The 27467-nt window shown below is 36.9% G+C and overlaps 1 protein-coding gene across 1 annotated transcript in view; it reads right to left on the bottom strand.

Annotated features, from left to right (window-relative positions):
- Nucleotides 1-27467, bottom strand: part of Plxdc2 (plexin domain containing 2) — a 436032-nt gene that overhangs the window by 78325 nt on the left and 330240 nt on the right. The window contains exons 6-7 of the mRNA XM_004644757.2: nt 25918-26036; nt 9196-9295 (exon numbers count right to left, since the gene is read on the bottom strand). Coding sequence (XP_004644814.1) covers nt 9196-9295; nt 25918-26036 — 219 coding nt within the window. The remainder of the gene's footprint in view (nt 1-9195; nt 9296-25917; nt 26037-27467) is intronic.

The following is a 27467-nucleotide window of genomic DNA, read 5'->3' as shown; positions in this document are numbered from 1 at the left end:
GAGAGAGAGAGAGAGAGAGAGAGAGAGAGAGAGAGAGAGAGAGAGAGATATGAAAGTATGCTAATACAGTCATTGCAGGCTCCCCCACCAAAAAAAAATGGGCTGGGAAGATAGCTTAGTAGAATAAGAGCTTGCCTGGCAAGCTCAAGGTCCTGAGTTCAATCCCTGTTACCACAAAGAAAAAAAGAAAAAACAAGCTCCCAAATAAAAAAAAATAGTACAGCAATAGAATTAGCTTTTTGGTGTTGTTGAATGAAGTGCTTCAAAATTTAAAAAATGCATTACCCTCAGTTTTTCCAAGTCCCTCTGTAGTTCTAATTCTACTAAATAAAAATGTAATAAAGCATTAGATTAAGCAACAGACATTAACCCAAACCTCTTGGGCTTTTTGCTCATCATTCCTTGACTGCTTGTAAATTTCAGCTCTCTAACATCTAAGCATTCAGATGCTGAGCATACATGAAGGGAACTGGGAACGTGGCTACAGCCATCCTCATATTTCTCTTCCTTCAACACATATTTTTCTAATGGCTTAAACAAGATCCAGTTCCTGACTTACACTGGTAATTGCTCTACCCCAGAAGACAAGGAAATCAGTGTTGAGCAGAGCAGGCAGACATAGTGTCACAGGGAGCCAGTTGGCACACATACTGCAGATGGGACAGTAACATCATGGCTCCATTGGCCCCAGGGAGACCAAAGTCTTTGCTTGTGAGACACATGCAAAAGTTTGTGAGACACATGCAAAAGTCATAAAATGGACATTTGTGGTACCATTGAATCTTATGCTGTGTCATTAAATATCCTGTAATTGAAGATATTTTTTCCTGAGAGGAAAGGAAATTGTGACTTCATTAAATGACATTTGGTGAAGCTCATTAAGAATTTCCTCATTTTAAACTCAAATGTTCATACATACGCAAAAATTAGTGCTAGGTGACTATACCATATTTACCCAAAACAAAACTCCCTGTGAGAAAATTCATCTGGAAATATTAGCCAGCAGACAGGTTTATAAATGTATGCAAGCAGCAGCAGTTAAAAATGGAATATTCTCTGTGCAGTAGTAAAGTGTTAGTCAAGATAGAAATATTCATTATGTCATAGGAAAAAAGTAAGAAATAAGTAAGGTAAGGGCAACTATAAATTTGAAGTTTGAAGAAAGAAAATGGATGAAAAATGGAAAATTTAACATGTAAGGTCGTAAATTAATGAAGACAGATAAAACGGCATAGACAAATTTAGACTAGATTATTGTTGAGAACCGGCTGGCCTAGCTACTTGAGCCTTCTGTAGAAAGGAAACAACTCAGTGGAGATTTATAAGGATGAGGTTTTCATTCACTCAGTTTCCTTTCCTTAAACCAATTCATTCAATACTACCACATAGCCACTTAGTATACACTGAATGAATGAATGCATTTTTTGAATTTTTAATAATAAAGTCCTTTCTGTGATGTCAGGAGATTTTGTATTAGAAGTTGAAATTCAAGCATTATTAAATAGATTCAAAATTAGCCCTGGATTAGTACCGATTTGTTTCTCAGAGAATGTGATATCAGATGAAATGTCAGTGGATGAATGAAGAAATGAATGAATTCTACTTATTTATTTATTTGTTTGTTTGTTTGTTTATTTAGTATTTAGGACAGGGTCTACAGGGTCTGCAGGGTTTCACTACACAGATCAGATTCCTAGTGATTCTCCTGTTTTCAGCCTCCCAAGAGCTGGGATTACAGGTGTGCACCACCACATCGAGTCTCAGTCACCATCTCAGTGCGCCCCGTGGGTGTGGCTGGCACTGCATGCCAGGGATGGAACCCTGGCCCATGCACTCTGCCTAAGCAGGAGCTTTAGTCTGCCAAGCTATCAGGCTGGCCCTGAATGAATTCAATTTAATTAAAGGAAATAGCTTAACCACAATTTCCTGAAGTAATCCTTTCCTGTCCATAAAAACTCTAAGAAAACAAAAATTCTCAAACATGTTAAAATTAATTATCAGTGCTTTTTAGTAATGAGAAAATTTGAAATTTTCACTTTGTTTTAAAAATAAAACCAGGCCCAGCCAAATAGGATTTGATAGAAATATATGAATTAAAACAAGAAAATATCATTTACAGAGTACTTTTTAATCTGAAATTATTTTATAACTGAAACCCTGATTTCTACTTGTTTCATCTGTGCTAAACTGTTATATGCCTGATAACCTAAACAATTAATAAAATTGAGCCGTAAGGGAAGCAGTGCCTTCTCCCACAGAATGAATAATTTTAAAGGGCTTTCCATTTCCAGGGAAGATGACACAATTTGCTGAAGATCTATAGCTAGAACTAGCCTTAAATTAATGCAAAGACTGATAACCCTAAAAATAATGAATGAGCCTCAGTCCCTCTGAAACGGACTTAAACAGGTTCAATAGAACACAGCCAGAAAATCAGGTATGGTGGTGTATGCCTATAATCCCAGCAGTCTGAAATGCTAAGATAGAAAGATGACAATTTAGCAGAACCCTGTCTAAATATATTTTTTTTTGAAATTTAAGAAAAAGGCTGAAGATGTAGATCTGAATTGGATGTGGGTCTAATTCCTATTGCCACAAAACAGTGGGTTGCCTTGGGATAGAACTCAGTGGAAAGGTTTTGAGTTTAATGCTCAGGAAATAAAAACAATAGTAAAGAAAAAAAATTGTTAATATTTATCATAATGTTTATCACATTTTGACTTTGCTTTTTATTACAATTGACAAGTAAGTTTAATAAATTAGCTAGGATTTTTTTCCTATGGGGAAAATAAGTTATAATTATTATAACTGAAATTCATTATTTCAATTTTTTTTTTTTTTTTTTTGGTATTGGGGATCAAACTTAGGACCTTGTAAGGCAGATGTTTTGGCCATTGAGCAATCTCCCCAGTCCCATTATTTTAAAAAGACATTTGAAAATATTATTTATTAAAGGGCCTGGGGTTGATTCTGAGCCTGCAGTGCCGGCCCCGCCCTTGGGGCAGGCTGAAATGGTGACTGAGACTGGGCGTGGTGGCGCATGCCTGTAATCCCAGCTCTTGGGAGGCTTGTAAACAGCAGGATCACTCAGAGTCCAATCTATGCAGTGAGACCCTATAGGCCCTGTCCTAAATACAATAAATAAATAAAATAAAAACATTATTTAAACACATTTAATATCCTTATGCCTTATAAAAGGCAAAGAAATAAAACAATGTGTAAATATGACACTTGCCATTTCAATTTATTTAATTATGCATATGTGGTCTATTGTTTCCCTATCCAATGCGACAGCCACGAGTGACATGCAACTCTTTAGCTTAAAATTAATTAAATGAATCCATTAAAAATTCCATTCTATAGGCTTGCAAGCCACAGTGCAAGTGCACAGGACTGTACGCAGCCAATGAGGTCTGCTAGGGGTTCAGATTCTGAGCGTTTCCAGCAGTGTAGATATCCTCCAGCAGCATACCTGGCTGCGCTATTATTTCTTTGAGAATTAAACGTTAATATGTTTTCCATATTAATAACCCAAACCCTCTGTTTATTAAGATTATGATATTCATAATCTCAATAATTTTGATTAATTTCTTAGAAAAATTGCCACCTACAAGAACAATATATTAAAAATAACCCAGTTGTGGCAAAATACACACAAATATTTCCCCAAGAATTCAGTGATTCATTAAAGAAAAGTGTTACAATATATTTTCTCTACAGACTAACATGAGTTGTGTTGCTGAAAGTGCTGTTATTTTATTGAGCTGTGAATAATAATAGTCAGAGAAGAACCATATGAATACATGCTACAAGGGCAGCCTGGACAACATCAGTACATGTAAAACAGCAGACACGAAGAAGAAAGGCTTGCTGTTTCAAAAGTACCGGATAAATAATACACAGAGTATTCTAAGGGATCAAATCTAATCACTGTCATAACTTGTACTAAAACCATTTCAAGTTATGTTGGCCGACACCCAGATTGGTTTTTAGCTCTAGAATTACGTGTGTGTGCATGTGAAAGTAACTATCTTCCTGCTTGAATAACCCAGCCTTATAGTTTCAAAACAGAAGAACTACATAGCATATGTGGGCCTTCTGGGTGTCTTGCCTAAAATGTTGTGCCTTTTATTTTATTTATTTATTTTGCATTTTTAGGGAAGGGTCTACAGGGTGTTCAGGGTCTCACTACTAGATTGGATTCATAGTGATCCGCCTGTTTACAGCCTCCCAAGAGCTGGGATGACAGGCATGTGCCACCATGCTCAGACTCAATTGCAGTCTCAGCATGTACCAAGGGAAGGGTCGGCATGGCAGGCCTGGGGGGTTGAACGCCCAACCCCTGCGCCTGCTTGCACATGCTTTAATCCACTGAGCTATTTGGTCAGCCCTAATGCTGTGCTTTGTAAATTCAGCAGGAGCTCAGCAACTCAAAGGTTAAAATTGAAATTCAAAATATTAAATTAGAGGTGAGAAAAATAAAGGGAAGCAGTACTAGTGTGTTCACATATGCAGGAAGACCTCCAAGTACTGTGCAAAAGGACTTTGAAGGATATGAAGAGAGGCTAAGAAAGATTTACTCAACAGAACCATTCAGGAGAACAATATGGAATTTATAATGATCTATAAATCTATGACAATGTTAATGTTTTCTCATAAAAGACTACTGGAGCAATTGTGAAATACCATGTTCTTATCAAATTTGCAAAATTTAAAATGAATGATAATAATATCTAAAAGCACATGGGGACGTGGGTTATCTAATGTTGATGGAAAGAAAGTTTTCAACATATGCAACACACTGCTAATGTTCAACCTCTCAATCTCATTTTCTGACAATTGGATATGAGTAAGATTTAAAAACAAGGATGTTCAGCATAGTTTTGCTGTTAATATAAGAAGCAACACATGTGAAGAAAACATTTGTACACATTATGAATGAAAGAAATGTGTTTTAACCATTAATAGTATCATTTAGGCAAGCATTAAACAATCTAGGAAAAAATATAGTATATTTTGAGAGGAAATCAGGCCAAAATATATTTTTACACGAGGACAGTTTCAGCATGTGTGCATTTTTGTGTGTATGCATTGGAGATGAAAAACTAGACAGGGTAAGTGAAAATATTGATGGCTAACTCTAACAGATTTAGAGATAATTCAAAGTTTCTGCAAGCTTTCTGTTATTTTATGTTATCCTGATTTAGAGTATATTACATGTCTATTAGTGATAAGGTCATTTTATGCTCAGATTTCTGAGATGAATAATGAAAGTCATTATATGAAGCTTATTTCTTTGTCATATCTAAGTACAGTGGAACAACTGGTTTCTGTGGGCTTTTTTTTTTCTGCTTCTAAAAATTTCTAAATTAAGTTTATAGGGCTGGAGATATAGCTCAGCAGCACAGCACCTGCCTAGCAAGCACAAGGTTCTGAGTTAGGTTCCAGTATCGCCCCCAAAATACATAAAACAAATTGACTTAGTCTCATAAGACCACATATACAAAACTTATGATGATACATTTTAAAAACACATAAGTTCTCAGTAATAAAAGGAGCATTTCAGAGGCACCTTGTCAACTCATATGTGAATGCAAATTTCTTACAAGCCTATTAGGATGTTACCTGTCTTTCACAGTAACAGCTCAGTCATTATCACTATCTAATAGTGGTGGAAAAAACAATGGCTATAAATACTAGAACCCTCCTTACTTGTATGTAACTACATGTTTCATACAAATTGCATTTTAGGTCCTAAAATGCTCATTTTGCATGTAAAGAAGTTGCAGGAGTTAAATAATGTATCCAAGGTATCATGACCAATATTTACACTTACAGTATCCCACATACTGTACAGATTTGTAACTAATGTTTATCTTTTTTAATGAAAGAGTTGATTTCACCATAGACTTTGGAAGGAGTAATTTCTCTTGTAACCTCCGAATCATTTGTCAGTTTACTAAACTATGACTGAGTCCTCTTTGATATTTAAATGATATGTACCACTATCCAACCTTTTTTGAAAGAAAAAGCCTGCCTCAATAGCTGTATTTCAAAGTTAGCACTAAAATCATTTACACAGGGTCGGGGAGATAGCTCAGTAGAATAAGCGCTTGCCTGGTAAGTGCAAGGGCCTGAATTCAATCCCCTGTTCTGCCAAAAACAAACAAACAAACAACAAGAACAAGAACAAGAACAACAAAAAATCATTTACTCTATGAAAGCCTTTAAAAGCTGATGAGGGTTTTGGTTGTTGGTGATGTGAGGTATGGGTGGAGAGAAACCTTACTAGCAAGTTTATTAAAATTAGTTTGCAGATTATTGAAGGCTTTATCAAATTATCACTAGATTTGATAAGAAAGGGAAAGCAATGCTGGTTCCACAGGGAAAAAGTATTCCCCAGCCATGGTTCAGATTCCCATCTTTCCATGGCTGGATTATATTAAACTTCTGGATTTAATAACCCACATAAGCAAATGATTAGGTGGACAGAAAAATGATCTTGTGAACAGAGTCCTAGTAATGCTCCTCTAAATACAGAAGAAATGAAGTTGCCCATTACCTAGGATAATGATCAGTTGGTCCCTAAATTCACTCAGGAAAAAAAAAGAATTGGTAACAGAAATAAAGGATTTAATTCCCTCCAGGACTACTCCTAATACTGAGGATGTGTGAACAGAATCTTGAAAAGGATTTAAACATTTATCTAAACTCTGACCACCCAGATAGGTAACATACAAACCTGTAGAAATAATCCTATTCCTCAGGGAAAAAAACATGTTCAAAATGTGTATTATGCTAATCCTAGGCTATCTTAATCTGTGTCATGAGTAAGTACACTTTTTCTAGTTTAGAATTTCATGTAATCTTATTTCTCATTTTACACAGAAGTTCATGTAACAAACACGGCTGTACTTTATTACATGGGAAGAGATTTTTAAGGAGATTAAAATTTTTCTGTTCCCAAAGTGAATTTTAAGCAGAACACATTAATTCCAATTTTATTCCTGCAATATGGTCTCATGTAATGGCAGAGATAGGGGCATTAGAGAGTCACCATTTCCATTCCTTCTTGGCTAATTTTCTCTGGATTGAGTAGTAAGGTCAACAGGAAATGTGAATGTACGCTAAGTTCCCAGCTTGCTTGAGCAAAATTTTCCTCTGAACTCTGAATATTATTTTTAAGGTGGATGCTGAGTTCCAAACTTTTAGATGAAATATGTCTCTAAATTCATAAGAACTTCGCCAATATATTTAATGAAATTGATATTTTAAAGCACATTTTCACCCTACACACTAGCAGCTATTTACAGCATCACAGGGGTTGTAAAATTACCTTCTGGGACCTGGAAGCCTCAGCAAAATTTGATCACAGAGACCACACTGACACAAAATTTGCGTATTAAAATACATGTGTCAAATTGTTCTTTGGATTTTGGTTTGTCTTTTTCTCTAAACAATGACCTAGCAGAGCAGAAATGTGCACCAAATGCCTTTTGAGCAAGCTGCAAATAAAATTCTTCCAGGGATGAAAAGAACCAACAAATAAATGAAAATGACTGTTTCTTTTCACTTGTGCAATAATTGACTCAGGCCATGCCTGATTTAACACCTCTGAAAGGGAGAGGGTGAGAGCACTCCTCCTCCAGCAGAAGCCAGCTAGGGCTCTCCCGGGGGGCTCAGACTCTTATTTAAGAGTTCTGTCAGGGTGCCTTTATGTTGCCTGCACATACTAATATATCCTTGCTTTGTTCTCAGTACAATGTAGCTTCTAGAAAATCTGCCTTGATTGAACAATTGCTTTAAATGTTACCTCCCACAAATTCTCAGCTAATGAGGAGACACCCATTCCAGGATGCATGATCTTCATCAAACAGAACTGCCCTCTGTGAATGCCATTCTAAGGGAGGGGAGCCCTTCTAACATTTCCAGCCAGTCCATTGCTTTGAGAAGTCTGGTTTCCACTCCATTTACTTTCTGTATTTGAGAGATGTCATCATTAGACAGAATCAGCTCGAGTCAAGAGCAAATCACACATATGTGACAAGTGAAGTCTACCACTCTAGTGAAAGAAAGGAAAAAGAACTTTGAACAAGAAGGAGAGAAATGACCTGATCTTCGGTTGCATTTTATTTTTATTCCTTGCTTTAAATAGACACACTAAGAGCATGAATAAGCACCTCCAGAACCAAATCTTAAATGCCTTCTTTAGGAATCTTGTGGAAGTAAAACGGTGGTTTAAAAACCAGAAGCTTTCAAAAGATGGCTGGTTTAGGTTGGAACTAAGTACAAAATGCAGCAAATATTTTGATTTTGGTTTTCTATTCTCTCTGTCTCTGTCTCTGTCTCTGTCTCTGTCTCTGTCTCTGTCTGTCTCTCTCTCTCTCCCCCCTCCTTCTCTTCCTCGCTTTCTCTCTCTTGCTCGCTCTCGTCTCTCTGTCTCTGGCTCATTCTCTCTCTCCCTGTCTTTCTTTCTCTCTGCACGTGTGTGTGTGTGTGTGTGTGTGTGTGTGTGTGTGTGTGTGTGTGCATGCCTGCACATGCATGTGTGCAATGGATAAATCCAATGCCTCTTGTATGCCAAACACATGCCTCATCAGTGAACTTCACACCCTGCAACAATTTTACTGTCTTCTCTGATGAACAATTATCCAAAATCCTACATTTTTTGCTGTGAAATATAAGCTAGATGAGATAGGTAAAAAAAATGTCTTCCCCAGAAGACATAGTTTCACTTACATTTTTTATTTATCTGAATTTATACCTTGTTTTCCACTTTCCTTTAGACTACCAAATAATTTTTACACAAAATTGTTCAATATAAAATACCACAAAGCTGTTTTGTTGATAGACATTAAAGTATGTAAACAAGCATGTCATGTTCCTATCAACCAAATGATCTGACACGGGGTTGTTTTTCATATTGATACTGTAATTATCTCTGTTCAGCATAGGCAAGCATTGAGAACATCCCAAGTTGCATATTCTGCACTATGTTCCCTTTTCATGACTTTCCTGGATCAAGAGTAATGGAGCTTGCCAATCCCAATAGAAGTCATAAACCAAACAGTAGAGTTAACAAGGAGCAACTAGCTAAGCGATTCTTTTTTAGAATTACACCTGCCTGAGGTCAATGTCCTTGAAATGTACCCCCACAGAATGCTCACACTTTGCAATTACCCTTCTTCTACATACTGGGAATTTGTTGGATCCTGTGGACAACGACAAATGCATCAGACAGCCCCACTTTCACTGGATGATTGGTTGAACTTATCTCTGTGACCAAGACAGGAATCTGGAAAAAAAAAAAAAGCAGATTGCTAGATGTAAGATTTGAATCTCACTCAGGGATGGGGAGTGTGATCAGCCTGGTTAATGAATGTAATCAGGTGATGAAGATGCTGGACGAGAGAGGGAGGAAGAAATACCACAGAAAAAAGGCAAGGGGATCTCACGATAACATTAGCTGCATGCTCTTTGCTGAGGCAAAGACACAAGCGACCATCTGGCCCTCCAAGATGGCTAACTGGTATGGAAAGCAATGAATTCGCGGAGGATCTCGGCGGTGCTGGCGCTGCCAGTTCACACAGTTTCGTCGTGAAAGCACTTCTGGCTGTTTCTAGCATATAGATTCTTTTACTGTTTGTTTTCTTAGATGATTTATCTTATATTTATTTATATGAAGTTTGAATAGTCATGTTTACCAGAGCCCAGTTGATGTAAAAACTTAGAAAAACAACAAATCATGCGTTATTAAGCATATGTTTAACTATATAACCATTGATTGACTTATACTATTTATTAAATAGGGTTGTTTTCATATGTAGTTAAGTTCTGAATCCATGTTCAGCTTCAACAGTCGAGCTGAAACCCACAGAGGGAAACTGATGTGTGTCAGGGGACATCTCAAAGGCGTATCTTCTAAATTAGAATTTTAAGGAAACAAACAATCTAAATGCGACAAACTTTATCTGCACTTTAAAATAACCAGCACACACTGAGGATACAGCAAAAATGGCTCCAGAGAATTATAAATTCAAGAGTAAAGAATGACACATTCACTTGGAAATATTTTTCCTACATTTGGAAAAGACTCCACTAGAAATAGGATTGCTCTCTATCACCAGTTTTACAGGAATAAAAATAAGAGTAAAGCTGCCTTTAATAAATGAAGAAAGAAGAGAAAAATGACATAGAATAAGTGCACCAAAAATTCTTTAGGTAGAACAAGCGAATTTTGGGCACCTGTAGATATTTTTACTAAATAATGTATTTGATCAGATGACACACTGCTATATACTACACTGATACTTGGTTGATGGAAACATGGAAAGCAAAATCAGACTATGATTTCCGTTCCTAAAAGCTCATTTGCTAAATGAAAGTCAATTATATTTTATTTAGTAAATTACTTAAGCACTCAATATTAATAGACGCAATCCCATCTTACCCTCTTTTTGGTCTTTTTGAGACAGGGTCTTGCTAGGCTGCTTTGTGTTCACTTTGCAACCCAGGCTGGTCATGAATTTATGATGATCCTCCTGCCTCAGCCTCCCAAGTACTGGGATTACAGGTGTGTGCCAACACACCCAACTGTAATCTCTTTTTCTTTTTTTTTTATATATATATATATATATATATATATATATATATATATATTTGGGAGGCTGTGGAGATGGTTCAGTAGAATAAGTGCTTCCCTGGCAAGTGCAAGGGCCTGAGTTCACTGAGTTCAATCCCCGGTTCCGGAAAAAAAAAAAATATATCAGACCTAGTGATGCTCCTGTTCTCAGCCTCCCCAGCACTGGAATTGTAAGTATGAGTTACCATGCCAGGTCTCGGTCTTAGTGGGCTGACTGGGCATGTGGTGCAGGGAATCAAACACCAGTCCCTGTGCTTGCCTGAGCAGGTGCTTAGTCTGCTGAGCTATCTCGCCAACCTTAATCCCTTTTCTTAATGGATATTAATATTTTAGATGCTGAATGTCCCTCAGGTGCCCATGTTAAAGACATGGACCCCAGGAGAACTGCAAAGGTGTTTGTCACTTGCTTTCACTCTGTTGCATTCTGGCTGCATTTTACCTCTTAAGTTGGAAAATACATTGCTAAATAATTCTGTGTTGTTTTATTGTATTTCTTCTTTTCCCATACTCCCAGAAGAACCTGAGTTTATGCTACAATTACTTGAAAAATCCTGCTGCTATAAATATTACATGTTTCTATGAGTCCTATGTCATTATAAATGTTATTTTTATAAATACTGTACTATGTATTTTGTTTTACAAGGTTTTCTTTTCAAGGCCATGTATCTTGGTTCTTTCAATCCATCAACTTCCCCTTCTTTAGGTTTTATGTTCCACCTTTTCTTCCTCTCATTCTTTCATATTTTTTTTTTAGCCATCCATCTTTCTCTTGATTTTTTCTACCTTTCATTTTTTTTAATGTAATTTGTTGTTGCAGGGTTTCACTATGCAGCTCAGACTCACAGTGATCCTCCTGTTTTCAACCTCCCCAGTGCTGGGATACAGGCGTGTGCTAGCACACACACCCAGACTCTGCGGCTGGTTCAGCTTGCCCTGGGGGTGTGGCTGGCACAGCATGTGGTGCCGGGGAGCAAACTGTGGTCCCTGGACTTGCCTAAGCTTGCCTTAGCAGGTGCTTTAGCCTAGTGAGCTATCTCACCAGCCCTCATTCCCTTCTTTTGCATTTTCCTTCTAAATCCAACTCTCTTCTCTTCAGCTTTTTTTTTCCCCATGTGGTGCATTAATTGTACCTCTAGCCTCATCCATGCCCTCCCTGTGTCTGGGTACTTTGCCTTCTAACTTTGAAATGTTCTCTCATTCTGAGTTCAGGAAAAAGAACACAACAAGTATAAAGAAAAAAAAAGATTTCTGAAAACACTTGCAGGTTTCTTTTCCTTTTCTTGGACCTTTGCGACTAGTAGGAAAAAGTACCCTGCAGGTGGCCTACTGAAGCTACCGCTGAGACACATGAAGGAATGACTTCTTTCAAGCAAAAAATTATCCTTGGCCAGTCAGCAGCAAAGTACAACTCAGAGCAGCAGAGCCACCAAGTTACTGCAGAGGTATTTTGAGTAATAAATGAAATTGTTTTAAGCTTGCACTTTTTGGGGAGATGTATTGTGCAGCTCTACTAACCAAAATATTCTCTATAGATAAAATGACCAGTACAACTTTCTATGAGTTTTTCTACATAAAATTAAACAGTATTCCTTGTCCTAGTTTTCTGGAATCAGATAAACATCTCTCCAAACTGGAAAGACTGTAATGTTCTAGTTGAAAAGGATTATGGTTTGTACCTTTATATTTTTCTATGTAGATATTCCTCACTTAATGACCTGTTTGTTTGGAAAATGTTCAAACTTATGAACAAGGTGTACTGTTGGGACAAGTGACTCACTGCTTAGACTTACATCCTATCTCTAATTTTTGGTACAGTCCCATATATTTTGCTTTTTAGAGCCTCAATGCCTTCTCCTTGTATAGTATACCTTGTGTATATAATACTACAATTTTATCTGGTTTTACAGTACAATGCAGTACTAGTTTTACGTTGTTACACTACCACAGTGCTGCATGTAAATATCATGCAAATAAGAGCAAAATCATCAAGTCGGAATTTCCTTTGTTCTTTGTTCTAATGTCTTTGTGTTGAATATTGTGATATGCATATTATATACAATTCCTTATCCCACAACCAGTTTAGCCAATGACCTCACTGCAGGAACAAAACTCAGTCACTAAATGAGGATTGCCTGTATCTCTTTACTTTCTATTTCATTTGTCTGTGGACTGCAAAGCCTAAGGCCTACGTGTGCAAGTAACCCAAATGTAAATTTTTTTTACCTAAAGGAAGTCTATTCAACAACAAAATGGGTACAAGGGATATTGAGGTTTCCATCACTGAATATTATCATATCCTAAATTGACTACCCCCAAGATCATTGTTGATGATTTTTAAGGGTATCTTAAAACTTCAACTTTTGATTCCCAGATAGAGATGGATTTTTGGCCTATAATAGTTTCAACCAATAAATTGACCCAAACAAAAATATAAGGGTGAAATAGTCTACCTGTTTGCAAACAAGAGTAAGAATAGGTTAGAGCCATCTTTGCAGCCAAGATATGCATTTCAAGTAGCTGTCACTAATGTACATATTGGTGAACTAATGACTTCTGAGCACTGTGTTTGACAAACCACTCCTATCTGCTGGGTAAACATCTCTGCTGTGATTCTTAATATATAGCTGTGGTATAAAGTAGAAACACGTCTGTAAGAAAAATATGTGCCACACACATAAATTGCTTTCCCCAAAAGGCATAGACACTTTCTATGCTTTGCTGCCTGATGAGATAGAAAAATTGATCCACAGGATGTTAATTGAACATATTCTCAGCATTATGGATATTGGACTTAGAGTAAAGAAAAAAGAGAAAGCTTGCTTTCACAGAGCTTGTCATCTAGAGAATAAAGACAGATAATACAGCAAGAGGATATAAAAATACATTATGTGAGAAGGTGGTCATGCTAAGGAAACTGATGAAGGCCAAGAGATAGAGAAGGGGACCCTGTGATAAAAGCCACAGAAGGTCTTCATGAAGGCTCAATTACTGCATAAATTAGAAGGAAGGCAGGGTGCTTGCAACGTGGGTACTGGAGGATCAGCACAGGCAAACGGCTTACTCAATTCAGGAGGTAGAAAGTTACCTTTCTGGTTAAGGCATAAGTTATAAACAAGAGTGTTAATGGAGGTGGGGAGTGGTAGAGCCAATCAAAAGAGGCAACAACAATGGGCTTTATTTCACAAAATACAAGAAGACTTGAAGAGTTTTAAGCAGTGGAAAGACAGCCCTTTATAAGGCTGGGAAGATAGCTCAGTGGTCTAAGTGTCTGACTGGCAAGTGCAAGAACCCTGGTTTGGTCACTGGTCCTGCACACTGTGCAGGCCACTGAAAATGTGCATACTGGTACATGCCTGTAATCCCAGCACTGGAGTGGCTGAGTTAGGAGGATCACTACAGTCAGATCTATGTAGTGAGACCCTATACCAAATAAACAAATAAAAGGTTAAAAAAATTCTTTGAGAAAGATATTCTTGTACATTTGAATAGCTACCCTGTGCTGATGTCTGTAAAGGCCAAAGGATATAGATAAAGGAGTAAGGAGGACAGAGCCAGAGCACAGATGGGCAGCAGAGATGGGCAGCACTGTCTACACTATGCGGCAGATGGAGATAGAATGAAAACAAGCCTTTGAGATGGTTTGTGTCGGTATCACTATTGACACATCTGCAAATCCAGGAAAGGGGATAAGAGAGAGGGATTCCCCAAGACTTTCTGTCTCATAGTAGGAAAAATGGAATTGTACATTCTAGATGCAAGAAGGGTTTCTTTTGGGTAAGCAAAGAACAAATGGTCAGCTGAGAAGAGCAAGGCCAAAATAATATAGAAGTGGAGAGGACCAGAAGGCTGAGGAAGACAGTAGCAGTATCATTAGTTTCCAGATGTTTTTCTCTAAAATGTTTTGGAGCTCGTGAGCAAGCACATAATGTATCTAAAACAATGTTTTGTCATAATTAGTATTAAAATAAGGATGCTCAGGAAACTTTCTCAACCGTGCATTTCCCTAGCTTCCATCCAGACTTCAATGAAATGGTTGTGCCCCTGATTTGAAAAAGCAAAAAACAAAAACAAAAAATCCAAAAACTGATTTTGCCAATTCAGTTAAACAACTAATATAATGAAATGTCAGTAAAGAAACAGTGAACCATGCCAGGTCTCAGAGATTTTCTACAAAAATACACCTGTCCGTCCCCCAGCTGATATGGTTGTTTCACTCTTCCCCTAACTTCTTGGACTGTGACATTTCCCTTCACAATTTTAAAGACAGCCTATATATATATTTTTTCACTACAAAATAGTCCTTTATTTATATCCCCTTTTTTGTTTACTTTTGTCAGAGATGGGTATTCCATTGCCATATAAATATTGTTGCGTGAATTCAGCAGAATAACCCAATATAGTCCAGTGGTCTATAGTAGTATTAGGTTATCTGCAAGACTGGCAGTGTCAGAAGTTGCTGACTTGAGCCTTTTATAGCTCAGCCTATTAATATGGCTTTACTTTTCATATCTCGTGTTTATACTTTTCTGCTGAATGGTTAAGACCAAGATAAAGCAAGACCTATATAACAAGAATTGTAACTTTTGTATCTGACAAGATCAGTCAAATCTCCTCAGGATTTACCCTGAAACCCTGTACAGAAGTTTGTAGATATTTTGTCACTGTCAGCCATCTGAATGGGTCATGGCTGTTGCTTGACCAGTTTCTTTCTGTGAAGCCTGAGAGAATGTTTTCTCTCTAGGTGACTTTCCTTAGGTGCACTCTATATTGTTGATTGCTTTCCTTTGTGGACCCATAATCTCTTTGAACAGGAAATTTGGGACACCACTGAGTTACAGGATGTTACAGTACAGGTTCTCTTATGTCTTGTAGATAAAAAAAAATAGGATAGATATACAGCTACTTTCTCTGAGTTTAATGAGAGGAAAGATTTGTACTAATAGTGTTTAGACAAGATATCATGTCTGCATTTTGTACTATGAATACCTACTATGAAGACGACAATATAGAATTTATTCATTATTGTAACTGTAATTTTGAAACTGTCTTATTGCTATTAATTTCTCAATAAAATTAATTTTTTAAAAAGAAATATAAAAAACCCACTCAACAACCTCAAAGAATACAGTATTCCTGAAGGATGTCCTTCCTTTCTGTTTTCAACGATCATTGAACATTGTACAGTTTTATTCATATTCCACCATCAGGCTCCATTTTGCAAATTATAGCATGAATACAATACATTTCATATCATTCATGCTACAAAGATTTAGTAAATGAATTGCCATGAATCAAACTGCAAGGAAATAGTCATGTAATCCAATAGACTTTTACTTTTTATTGCAAAATAGGAACAAAAAAATTACATATAAGGACTTATCAGGATTGTAACATAGGTTCCACTTTTACAGGTTCTAATAAATTAATACACTGAGAAGAAAGTGAAAAAAGAAATAAAGATGGCCACGTAGTTTATCTGGCTGAGTATGGTGAACGCAAAGCAAGCTAGCCTGCAGGAATCTATGTCAGTGTAAAATTAGAGATGATTAGGTTGAATTTAGAGGATTGCTGAAAGCCACAGTAAAAATGGACTGGTTTTAGACTAATATAAGGCCATTATGTATGTTAAAGTATAAATCTAGCATGTTCCTCACAAATCTCTTACATTCAGAGGTGGGGCTTTCAGAAGGTGACTGGATCAGGAGGGCTCCAACTTCATCAGTGGTTTAATCCATTGATGAGAATGTGATGAGATGGCATTATTGGGAGGAGGTTACAAACATGAGACAGAGGCTAGTTGAAGGAAGTAGCTCAAGAGGCCCCAACCTTGTGGCTGGTGTCTGATCTCTGGCCTCAGTTTCTCTGGCTTTCTGTGTCAGTCTGTGTTTCCTGGCTGCCGTGCTGTAGGCAGCTGGCCTCCCCCATGACATTTCTATCTTCCTGTAGCCCTAAGAGCAGTGCAGCCAGCTCACCACGGAGTGAAGCCATTGAAACTGTGAGCCTGAATAAACCTGTCCTCCTGTTAGCTGATATTCTCAGGTATCAGGTCACAGCAATGAAGAGCTGATTCAGACAGTGTGTGTGTGTGTGTGTGTGTGTGTGTGTGTGTGTGTGTGTATGTGTGTGTGTTTCCATATATAAGCACACAGTTAGTGAATTGTAGCCAGTGTTGAACAAAATTAGCACAAGACACAAGAGTGGAGTCTATCATATTGTCATCATTATCTATTCTCCAGAAAACTGTGCACAAGGATATGAAATGCACAAGTAAATGCAACAAGAAAATATTAGGGTTCTGTAACTAAAAATTTTGATTGTAGAAAGCCATTTTTTAATCCCTCAACACATACATTCACATGCATCCTCAAAATTTCTCCTGTGTCATCCAAATTGGCCATGACAGGAAGCCTGTCTGAAATAAGGTAAATTCTGAAGTACAGAAGTTGTTGTTTTGTAATTGTATCTTCATTACTTTCAAGTAACTCTAACAGCTGACCTTTGTGATGAAAGCAAAGTTAAAGTTTAACTGGTCCTCTGTATGACTTGAATGATAAATTTTGAAGAACTGGTTTTATAATTGTGTTCAACCCACAGAGCAGGTTAAAAAAAAAGAAAAGAAAAGAAAAAAAAAGCATTATTTGTATCATCCAGGTATGGTTCTACTTTGGTTCACACAAGATTTCATAAATTGTTTAATTAAAAGATATTTAATTTTTTGTGCCATTTTGCAAATTGTTTGTTTGCTTGCTTTGAAACAGGATCTCACCCAGGAGTTCAGAGTGGCCTTGGATTCACTAGGTTGCCCAGGCTGGTCTCAAACTTACTGTGATCCTCCTGCCTCAGCCTTCCATGTTGGTATTACAAGCATGGGAAACCATGCTCAGCTATGCAAGTTTATTTTAAGATTATTATTTGATAATAACGGTTCTAAAAATGAAATATTGAGGCCGTTTAAGCGTAGAAGGAAGAAGGATTTGCAATAGCTAGACAAAATTAAGACAGGAAACGGTAATTTGGAGTAAGCAAGGGCAAAAACCATTGACTTCCAGATAAAAATTCAAAGACAGAAACTGCTCTATAGACCACATTGTGGGATCATTCTCTAGGATGCGGGGCCCCAGCACAGCCTCTAAGCTTTTTTGTTTGTCTCTCGAACACAGAGATCACAGGATGCTACTTGAATCAGAGGTAATGGAATTTCATCCTCTGTTTTGCTCTACCCTGCAGATCTTGCCAACACATTCATTTGCTTCCATTATGGCTCTCGCTATCTGTCTAATAGGCAGCAGAGGATCTCAGCTTGATTGGGTGGCATGTGTTCCAAAGGGTAAATCACATGCACATCAGGACTTAACTGGGAAAGAATTGTTGTGGACTCATTTTTGTTCACTTATTAATAAGTAGTATGGTACCTAGCCATTTAATATTAAAACAACAACAAAAAACCTACAGCCTCCACTGTTATCCTATTTTACCCACTCTTATCTGCAAACTATATTTGACTTCCTACCACATCTTCCTTGTAGGCCTGATCTGACAGTTGGGTTACTCGGCAGGTGCTTACTCTACTGAGCTATCTCCCTGGCCCTTCTACCATTCTAATATATCTAGTAATAATCAAATATTAAAAATCCAAACTCCTTTATTATGAATAAAATAACAACACAAGTAAAAAATACTAGTACCAAGCTATCTGAGAATTACATTTGAAAACTGCATGTTTGACAAAATATCAAAATTTTATTTGATCTTCTGGATATTACTAGTGACCTACTTGAGTACTTAATTTTTTTTTAAGTTTACAGTTATTGAACCTTTCATGTGCTGGATATGGAACAATACGTTTGACCATGTGAAAGCAAAGATGAGCCATAACTCAACAATAAATTTCATTATTCCTCTGCCTTCTGACTCCACAGCTATATGCACCAGAAAAACTGAAAGGAGACAAAAAGCAGGAAGAAAGTAATGAATAAAGTCAGCCCCTCTATTCAAAGAAGGACTCCAAACTTTATTTCTTCATAAGCAATTGCAGACCTATAGTACAAAAGAAAAAAAGTGCTGAGGGAGAAATTGGATGAGCACATTCTAGGTACATTTTTGGCTACTTTTTTTTTTGGTATGTATTTATTGCAGAGTCTACAGGGTCTCACTACACAGATCACACTCATAGTGATCCTCCTGTTTTCAGCCTCCCAAGTGCTTTTGGGCCAATTTTTGCTGTGTGAAAATCTACACCTTGTGCTTTCAGGTCTTCTGATGTTTTATGAAAAAAATGGAAGTCAGTATTTTAATTTGAAATCATGTAACATTTAAATGTTGGCAACATGCTCACTTTACAAACACAACACACAACAAAACAGCCCACATAAGCACTGTGACCTGTGAACTAAAGATCACAAAGGCCTCGCCCGTGCAACAACGCACCAACTAGAAATGAAGTTTAATAAAAAGAAAACTGAAGCCGGTGTATGGCTGAGAAAGCCTGGACAGCTTGATTCAAGAGAGTCAAGTCCAAGGTGGGGATTTTATCTGGAACAAGATCTAGACAAGAATCTTGCCTGAACTTTCCTGGGAAGAGAAAGGGGAGTGAGAAATCACTGTTCTCTGGGGCTTGGGGAGACACATGTGCTGCATCCGGCCTTTCTTTAACTGATAGAATAAAGAGCTCTTTGGCTTAGGAACCTCGGGGTGAGGAGTGAGGAGAAGGCCTATAACGGGGAACAATAGGATCCTTATGAGATAAACTTCTCGATGTCATCCAGGCACAAAGGGCAGGGAGGCTGGGAAAGAAAAAGCAAAGCAAAAGCTTCCAGCAAGATTACACAGACTGCTCAGGGACAGCAGCACCAGAGAGGTGGCGCCAGCACCAAAGCAAGTTTCTTATTCCTAAAGTTGTTTCTTCCAGGGCAGTAATTTGCTCCCCTGCTGCTTTATTTATGTGCTTCTTTTTACTCACAGGTTTTGTTACTTGGGCCTAATCAGGGGAGATCCATTTGATGTCAGTTTCTGCATTATGAGAGGTAATGAGGAGATTGTAAGTAAAGAGGAAAATACATCCAAGCAGGTAAGTGAAGTAGATCCTAAATACAGCCATGTAGACAAAAATTTAATACTTCATATATTAAAAATACAAGGGAGAGCTATGATGCAAAATAGTGCAGGACTACATTTCCTTAGAAATATTAAGAGATTTTAATAAAGATTGTATTCTAGGGCTGGCCAGATAGCTCTGTGGACTATCACCTGCTTAGGCTAGACCTCAGTAGCAGGGGTTGGATCCCCGGTGTGCAGTGCTGGCCCCGCCCCTGGGACACCCTGAGACAGCCATGCGGACTGGGCGTGGTGATGTGCGCCTGTAATCCCAGCACTTGGGAGGCTGAAAATAGGAGAATCACTGAATGCGATCTGTGTAGTGAGATCCTGTAGACTCTGTACTAAATACATTAAAGAAAAGATTGCATTCTGTCTGAATGTACATAATATACATTATATGTATTTGTTTTAGCTAGTATTCATCTTTTAATATTTGCAGGCTGCTATCCATAAATGAAAGCTCATTACAGTTTAAATAAGATAAACAGTCACCACACGATTCAGACTCATTAATCCTATTTTCAGCCTACCCAGACCTGGGATTGGGCATGCGCCACCATACTGGGGATTGAACCGTAGTCTCCATGCTTTGCCTAAGCTTGCCTAAGCATGGGCTTTAGTCCACTGAGCTATCTTTCTAACACCCATAAACTGCTTTATGGGTCCAGTCAAAACCTACAACTAATTGGTAGTGATGATTCCTTAACTATGGACTCTGCTATAGGAGCAGTAAATGCTACATTGAGGAGCATTAGAGTTAAATACTTAAATGGTGGAATGCATTAAAAAAATGATACTACTTAATAAACAGTAAACTTCCTCTATACTGACCTCTTCTAAATTTACTCTTAAGGATGTGGTAAGGTATATAGCTAGGAAAATGACAGAATTGTTTGGTTCTTGGGCTGGCATTCATGTTGTATGATTTCCTCCTGTTACCATAAAATGGAATTACATGATTTTTTAAAATTGCAGTATCTTAACTAATAACCACTATATTTACTTGATTATGTGTTGCTTACATGAGGTGATGAGAGAAAAGTAATCAAATGTTCAACAAACACAAAGAATCATTCCCGGGGATATAGCTCAGTGGCTTAAGTGCCTGCCTGGAAAGCCCAAGTTCTAAGTTCAAACCCTGACACTGGAAAAAAAAAAAATTGAGACCACCTCCCCACTTCTTCTCCAGCTCATCCCAGGGTGCAATTTCCTTTCACCTTTCCTGTCACCTCAGGGAAGACCTCAGTCAACTTCTCAGATATTTCTAAAACTCCCCTCAAATTCCACCCCTAACAGAAATCCATAAAAGCCCCAGCTTTCTTTGTCTCAGGCCAGAGGATCTCCCTGACCCATCTATCCTTGATCCTCTCCATGTCTTTGGAGTTAATAAAGTCTTCTTTTATCTTTCCTATGTGTGTACTGCACCTCTAAAAATCCTATCAACATATGTTTTGTTATTCTGTCTTCTTTGCTAGGGCATATGTGACATCTTGCTGGTCTTCCTGTCTTCTTAGGAGGTTCTTACAGTGTTTCACCTGCCTGCTTCATAGCACTTCTGCAAAGTTCTTTCCTCTGCTGTAATTGTTCATTTGTTAATTCTAGTCCCAATCTGCTAAGAAGTTTCTCCATGACATCGTGTGCTTGTTGTTTTCTTTGAAGATTATGAAACTGTTTATACCTGATATATTTAGGGTCCAGTAAAACATAAGCACAGGCCAACTCTTTGTCTTTTGAGTGACATTATCATTGCTGCATATCTCATCCACAAAATCTACTCCATCTTCTGGTTTGGGGAAAATGTGACCATTTCTGGCTTCATTTGTGTTTAGGAGTCACTATTGATCTTTTGTTTGTTTTTGAGACAGGGTCTCACTGTGCAGTTTAGACTAGCTTTAAACTCACTATGTAGCACCCGCTGACCTTGAATTTGCAGGATCCTTCGGCCACAGCCACCCCCACCCCCATGCAATGCCAGGATTACAGCTGTGCACCACCAGCCCAGCTTCAGCATCAATCTTAGCAACATGGTGTTTCATTGACAGTAGCAATATTAATTTATTTTTCTTCTTCAGAATGTAGTCTAGGATAGTCTGCAACTCACTATGTAGCACAGACGGACTTTAAACTCAAAAAATCCTCTTGCCTCATTCTCCCAAGTTCTGCGATTACAGACATAGACCATTAAGCCAAGCTTTAATGTCAATTTTATTACTATGGAATAATAGACAGTATCAGCACTACTTTCTTTTTCTTCACCATATAGGAAGCCAGTATTATGTCTTTCTAGAATCCAAATATTGTGCTATACATTTCTCTGTTGTGAACTTGCAACATATTTTCAGGAATCTCCACTTCATTCTTGTGAATAGATCCTATGCTACTGGTATTTCTTAAAGTAAATATAACATCAGTGGGCAATTTGTGTACAGATTTTGAATGTGACCTTTGAGTTGCTTTCTGAAATAGGTTCAATCCTTTTCACAATGTCATACAGTTTAATACTGTATGAATAAAGATCTGGTGACTGAGTTCCAGGACAGATAGCTAAATTTCAGGTGTAAAATGTTTTCACATCTACTGGGGCATGTATTTTTATACCGTGTTCAGAAGGTTTATTTGGGATATATTGCCAAAACCTTCAACAACCACAAGAGGATGCAAGTTGTTTGTTAACTGTCATGTATTTAGATGGTGCACAAATTGCTTGATAGATCGAAACAAAGCTTTTAAAAAAATGAGCAGATAGCAGCCAAATTGTCACATTTTTTTCTTTTTGCTTTCTTTTTTTGTCACCAAAATGTAGGAAATTTTGAAAGAAGGCAAATCGCTTCACAGTGTTATTATTGTTCTAAAAGTTTCAATGCCACATATGTCACTTCTCCATAAATGGTTTAGAGTCTGACGATTAGAAATGTAAAGTCCTACTTTATATGGAGACTTTTACTTCAGATAATGAGATGTCATAATAAGTATATTTTTGAGTATTTTACTTACATCTCATTATTAGTGGATTTTAAAATATCTTGTAGCATATGATGCATTACCAACAACTTCCAACAACTCATTGCAGAGTTGGCATTCTGTCCAGTAGGTTTTATCCCTGGCAAAAACCTAATAATGTTTTCTGAACTAGTTTTAACAGATTGATTAGGTATATGCAATCATTTTGTAGCATTTTCACTAAACATTTATTAGCATAACTTTTCTTTCTTATCTGAACCAAAGTCTTAATTCTCCATTTCTCTCTGGCATATCTTGCTAACTTCCTTGGCTTACATGGTTCAAGTCTTCCTTGGTAGCTGGACCGCTCATGAGTCACTTTCAGCTTCCTCCTAAAGTTGTCAAAGCAGATTTTCACGTGACATTTTACTGAATTGAGATAATTATACATAAAGTTCAAAACAAGATGTGTAATGGAAATTATAAATATATAAAAATGTAGCACAGCTCACATTGTGAGTAAAGCTTACCTATTTACCCAGTAACTCACGTGTACACATTTTGCTGTTTGCTGTACCTAATGGGTGGACAGAAGCATTGCTTCCTATATTTCCTCAGCTCAGCTATAGAGAAGCATGGCCTCTCCCTTTATGCTAAACTCCATACTTTCATTAGAAACATATGGTCAGGGTGTATTTTTTCCACCAGGATGTGGCACTGGTACTTCCCTAACTCAGCGTCATCACAAACAAGAATGTTAGTTGAAGTGAAAATGAGCTTTCCAATTTGTTGATCATGAACATGAGTGCTGTTGGAAAAGCGAATGTATCAGTAACACAGTGGGTTGGGTTTGTAGATCATCACTTCAGTGATGCTCAGGCAACTGCAATGCAAGAGCTACTAAGAGAGGCATGTTTAGCCATATGAAGGCAGAGGACATGAATTTCATTTCAGTAAATCTTTGCATTGCACTACTATTTCAGATATATAACATAAATCTGCAATTTTACCAATTCTTCTGCTGTGGGTTTTGTGTAAGAAATTTTTTTCTTAGTCATATAACACAGAACTAAATTAAATAAAATTGAACTGGCTTTAGCTAGTAGGAACTTCTTATGTAAGGAATTGTATTTACTATCCTATCTATAATTGAATTGGTGGAAGTGTAGTTTAGGTAGGAATATAAAATGTTATCCTAAACGAATTATAAGAAGTAAAGCCATGCTGTTATGTTGAGCTGTAGGGGACTCAGGTCAACAATTTCTGACATTACCAGTGAAGTGGAATACCCAATACTATTATGGACTACTGGACTATTTTAGAATATTTTGCTGAGTTTACACACCTATAATATTCAAATAATGGAACTTAACAAAAAAAGGGGATACAGATGAATGTCCATTTTGTATCCGTGTATTCAGAATGGTTAGGATAGATATATAGTTACATTCTCTTAATGAATAGAGGGATTTGTTCTAATGGTGTTTGTCAATAGAATATCATGTCCGCATCTTGTACAGCAATTAACCACTAAGAAGAATGTATGCAATGCAATGTGTTAATTATTGAAACTGTGCTCCCAATTTGGTTTGAAACTGTCTCATTGCTATTTGTTTCTCAATAAAATTATGGGAAAAAATGTTATCCTTTGTGTTGTTATGTAGTTACGTTTTTGTTTAGTTCTACAAGTTAACTATCAAGATTTGTTCTGAATATGCTTGCATTTGTAAAATATGGTGGAATACAATGAAATGATTAATCAGCAGAAAATACTTACGGCAAAAAAATGAGGAAGATTTGTGAATTGTTATATATAATCTTCTCAGTAAAGAAAAAAGTTGAGATTGCTTGGAATCATAAATTAGATTTTTACAACTGTTGGATATAATTGTTGAAAACTAACATTCAGAAATGTCACTCAGGGACTCTAGCAATACACTAGTTTATAATGAAACCTAAAATGAAGGAATGCTTTTGAGAACTACCTTTTCAGCTTCTAGGGAATATGATATAAGAATATGCTCTAGATGAAGAAATACAGAGCAGAATCCATCCTAGAGAGAGTCCATTTACATTAATTGACTCAACTAAGTGAAAAAAAGAAAAACTCTTTGTAGAAAAAAATCTCTTCGGATAGAATATTAAAACAGTAGAAAGACCTGACAGAGTTATTGGATTTGTAGAGAGTGGTTTATTTAGCTGGAATTTTTCTCTCACTTTAAATATTAGAATCTAGGGATGGCAAAAAATGGAGCTTTCAATGATAATAGCCTGCTGCAGCACACATTCTGTCAGTTTGCCACCACTTGGGTTTTGAATGATTTGACCAAAGTGAATCCTTTAATATTAAGGTTTTCTTTATGAACAGGTATTCAGCTTCTAAAGAAAAGATAATCCCTCAACAGAGAAGAAGATATGAACTGTGTATTATAATAAGTATCTATTAACCTATGAGTTAATAGCACACATGATTAATTTATATGGTCAGGATTTCTCTCATAACTACTGACTGCTTAAAACAGTACATCTGTAAGCTTTGGAACTGTATTCCTATTTTTCTTGTGAAATAGACTTTAATCACATTGTCAACAGAGTTTGAAATCAAATACAAGACACTATTAGTCTAGTTTAAGCATTCTGTAAACTTAAGGCTATAAGTTTGGAAATTTTCATTCTTTGCTTTATCAAATTGTTCAAATGAAACAAGTCCTAAGTTTAAATTCTCTTGTTCTTTCTGTCACCAAAGGATCTCATTCCTATCAAATTTTAATAAACATTAGCCAAGGAATTATAGACGCAACTGTTCTAGAACTCTCAGTATTGACTAACTGAGCTATACAAGCTTTTATATTTACTAATACTTTTGGAATCAGAACAAGAAAATGTCACAGAAATGACAGGGACAAGAATAAAACAAAAAATGAACATTTAGACATAGATGACAAATTCTTTCCAATCAGACTTTTTAATTTAGTTTAGTGCTTTTTCACTATAACTATCCCATAACCTTATAAAATTATTGCTTTATAATGTTAATAATATCAAGTACAAAATCAAATCAAATCCTCCCAAATTAAACATCAGCACTACCCCTAATATAAAAGGATTTTTTAAGTGAATGAAATCAATTGGCAAGAAGAGTATATGTACTTCATTCCTGAAATATCCTATACTTGACACCTGAAGTAAAGGATCATGGTCAAGGTCAAGGGCTGGGGAATCACCCATGCATGACTTACTTCTTTGTATCCGAAGATGATGCGTCCATCCATAAGGAGTGTTGCCTGGAATGTGAAGCTCCCCAGGTTGTAATTATCCTGGAGATGTACATGATCCCACTGGACGACCAGGGCTGTCCCTGGAGGGAAAAAGAGGAAATGCAATGAGAAAAAATATCGTTCAATTCATAGGAACATCAATCTGGCCTTCAAATTCAGTAGTTTTACTATTTCAATTCTATGTGGTCAGTTGGAATTCTGGCGCTGAAATAGCATTTAGGATCATTTTTAAAAGACTGAGTACTCTCTAAATATTTGGTAAAAATCTAACCTCATCCTGAGGTTAATATCCAGCCAACCCAGTGTGGGGGACTCTTGCCTAAGGAATTTCATCAATGTTAATGTGTACTATCTGCTTAAATTTCCATGAGCCACTTTCAAAACGCAACCCAAGTGGATTGAATGAACTTCAAATACTTTTGACAAATGCCTAGAAAAGAACACATTCAAAAAACCTAGGCCCACTTATAAAAGACCTTAAAGTGTTTTTTTTTTCAGAGTTATATTCTTTCTCACTGAAGAAGTTCCTATAACACTAATGGGAATTTTCTTCTTTGATTCACAATGTTTGCATTTCTGTCTTTGTTGTACAGCTTCCAGAAGGCTGCAAGGTAACTTGAAGAGCCGTGGGCTAGGATTTCTGAAGTCTTCTTGAAGTGCACCGGGGTGAATCTGCAGGCTATGTGCTAAATTCCGATGCCTCAATCTGCCAGTGTTTACTACAAAACTATTAACATGAAATATAAGTTGAAAACTAGTCTAGTAGTCAAATAGCCAATGAATATTCATCTTCTATGTAAATAGCATTGTATATGCTCCAAATATTTTTTTTTAAGAAAACAGATCAGCTAAGTCTTTTTCTTAATTTTAAATGTTGGATTTTTCTCCTTGGTTAAAAAAAATCTAGTTGCCAAAAAGTTGTGCTAAAAATGAAACAGAACTAAAGGAGCAAAGCTTCTTTTCTCTAGAAAGTGTATGTTTTTTTAAAAGATCACTCTTGTGTGGCAAAATGTTTTCAGCAAGTATTTTGTGTTGTTAGTAATATACAAAAATTTTCTAAGTTACTTACAATTTTAAATATACTATTACTTTAAATATTTTGATTATCCAATTGTGAATACTTAGGGGTTGTTAAAATATAGAGATGTACTGTATTTCCTTGGAGGAAAAATTTAAAAGTTAGATAAATGTTATTGAACTTGATCTGAGTGCTTTTAGCCAGAAGAAACATCACATATTCTGGCCAAGGAGCAAACCCAACTCTCTTCCTTCCATGGGCATGTTCGTGTCTATACTACCATTTCTTTCAAAGTAGAAAAGGCTGGAAGATAAAACTAGCCAGGAAACTGCCCACAATTTTGTAATAACAGTGTGTGTGTGTAATGATGAAACTTCTTTTGCCTGCCTGCATGCTGCCAGCTCTCACACTTCAGGTGTTTCTGCCTTCTCTAATTTCTATCACAGACTAGTGGTGCAGTGGAAGCAAGAGCGAGGCAGCAAAGTCCTAGGTA

This window comes from Octodon degus, unplaced genomic scaffold, assembly GCF_000260255.1.
Source record: "Octodon degus isolate 3935 unplaced genomic scaffold, OctDeg1.0 scaffold00208, whole genome shotgun sequence".
NCBI classification, from domain to species: domain Eukaryota; kingdom Metazoa; phylum Chordata; class Mammalia; order Rodentia; family Octodontidae; genus Octodon; species Octodon degus.
This window is presented reverse-complemented; position numbering and strand designations above follow the sequence as displayed.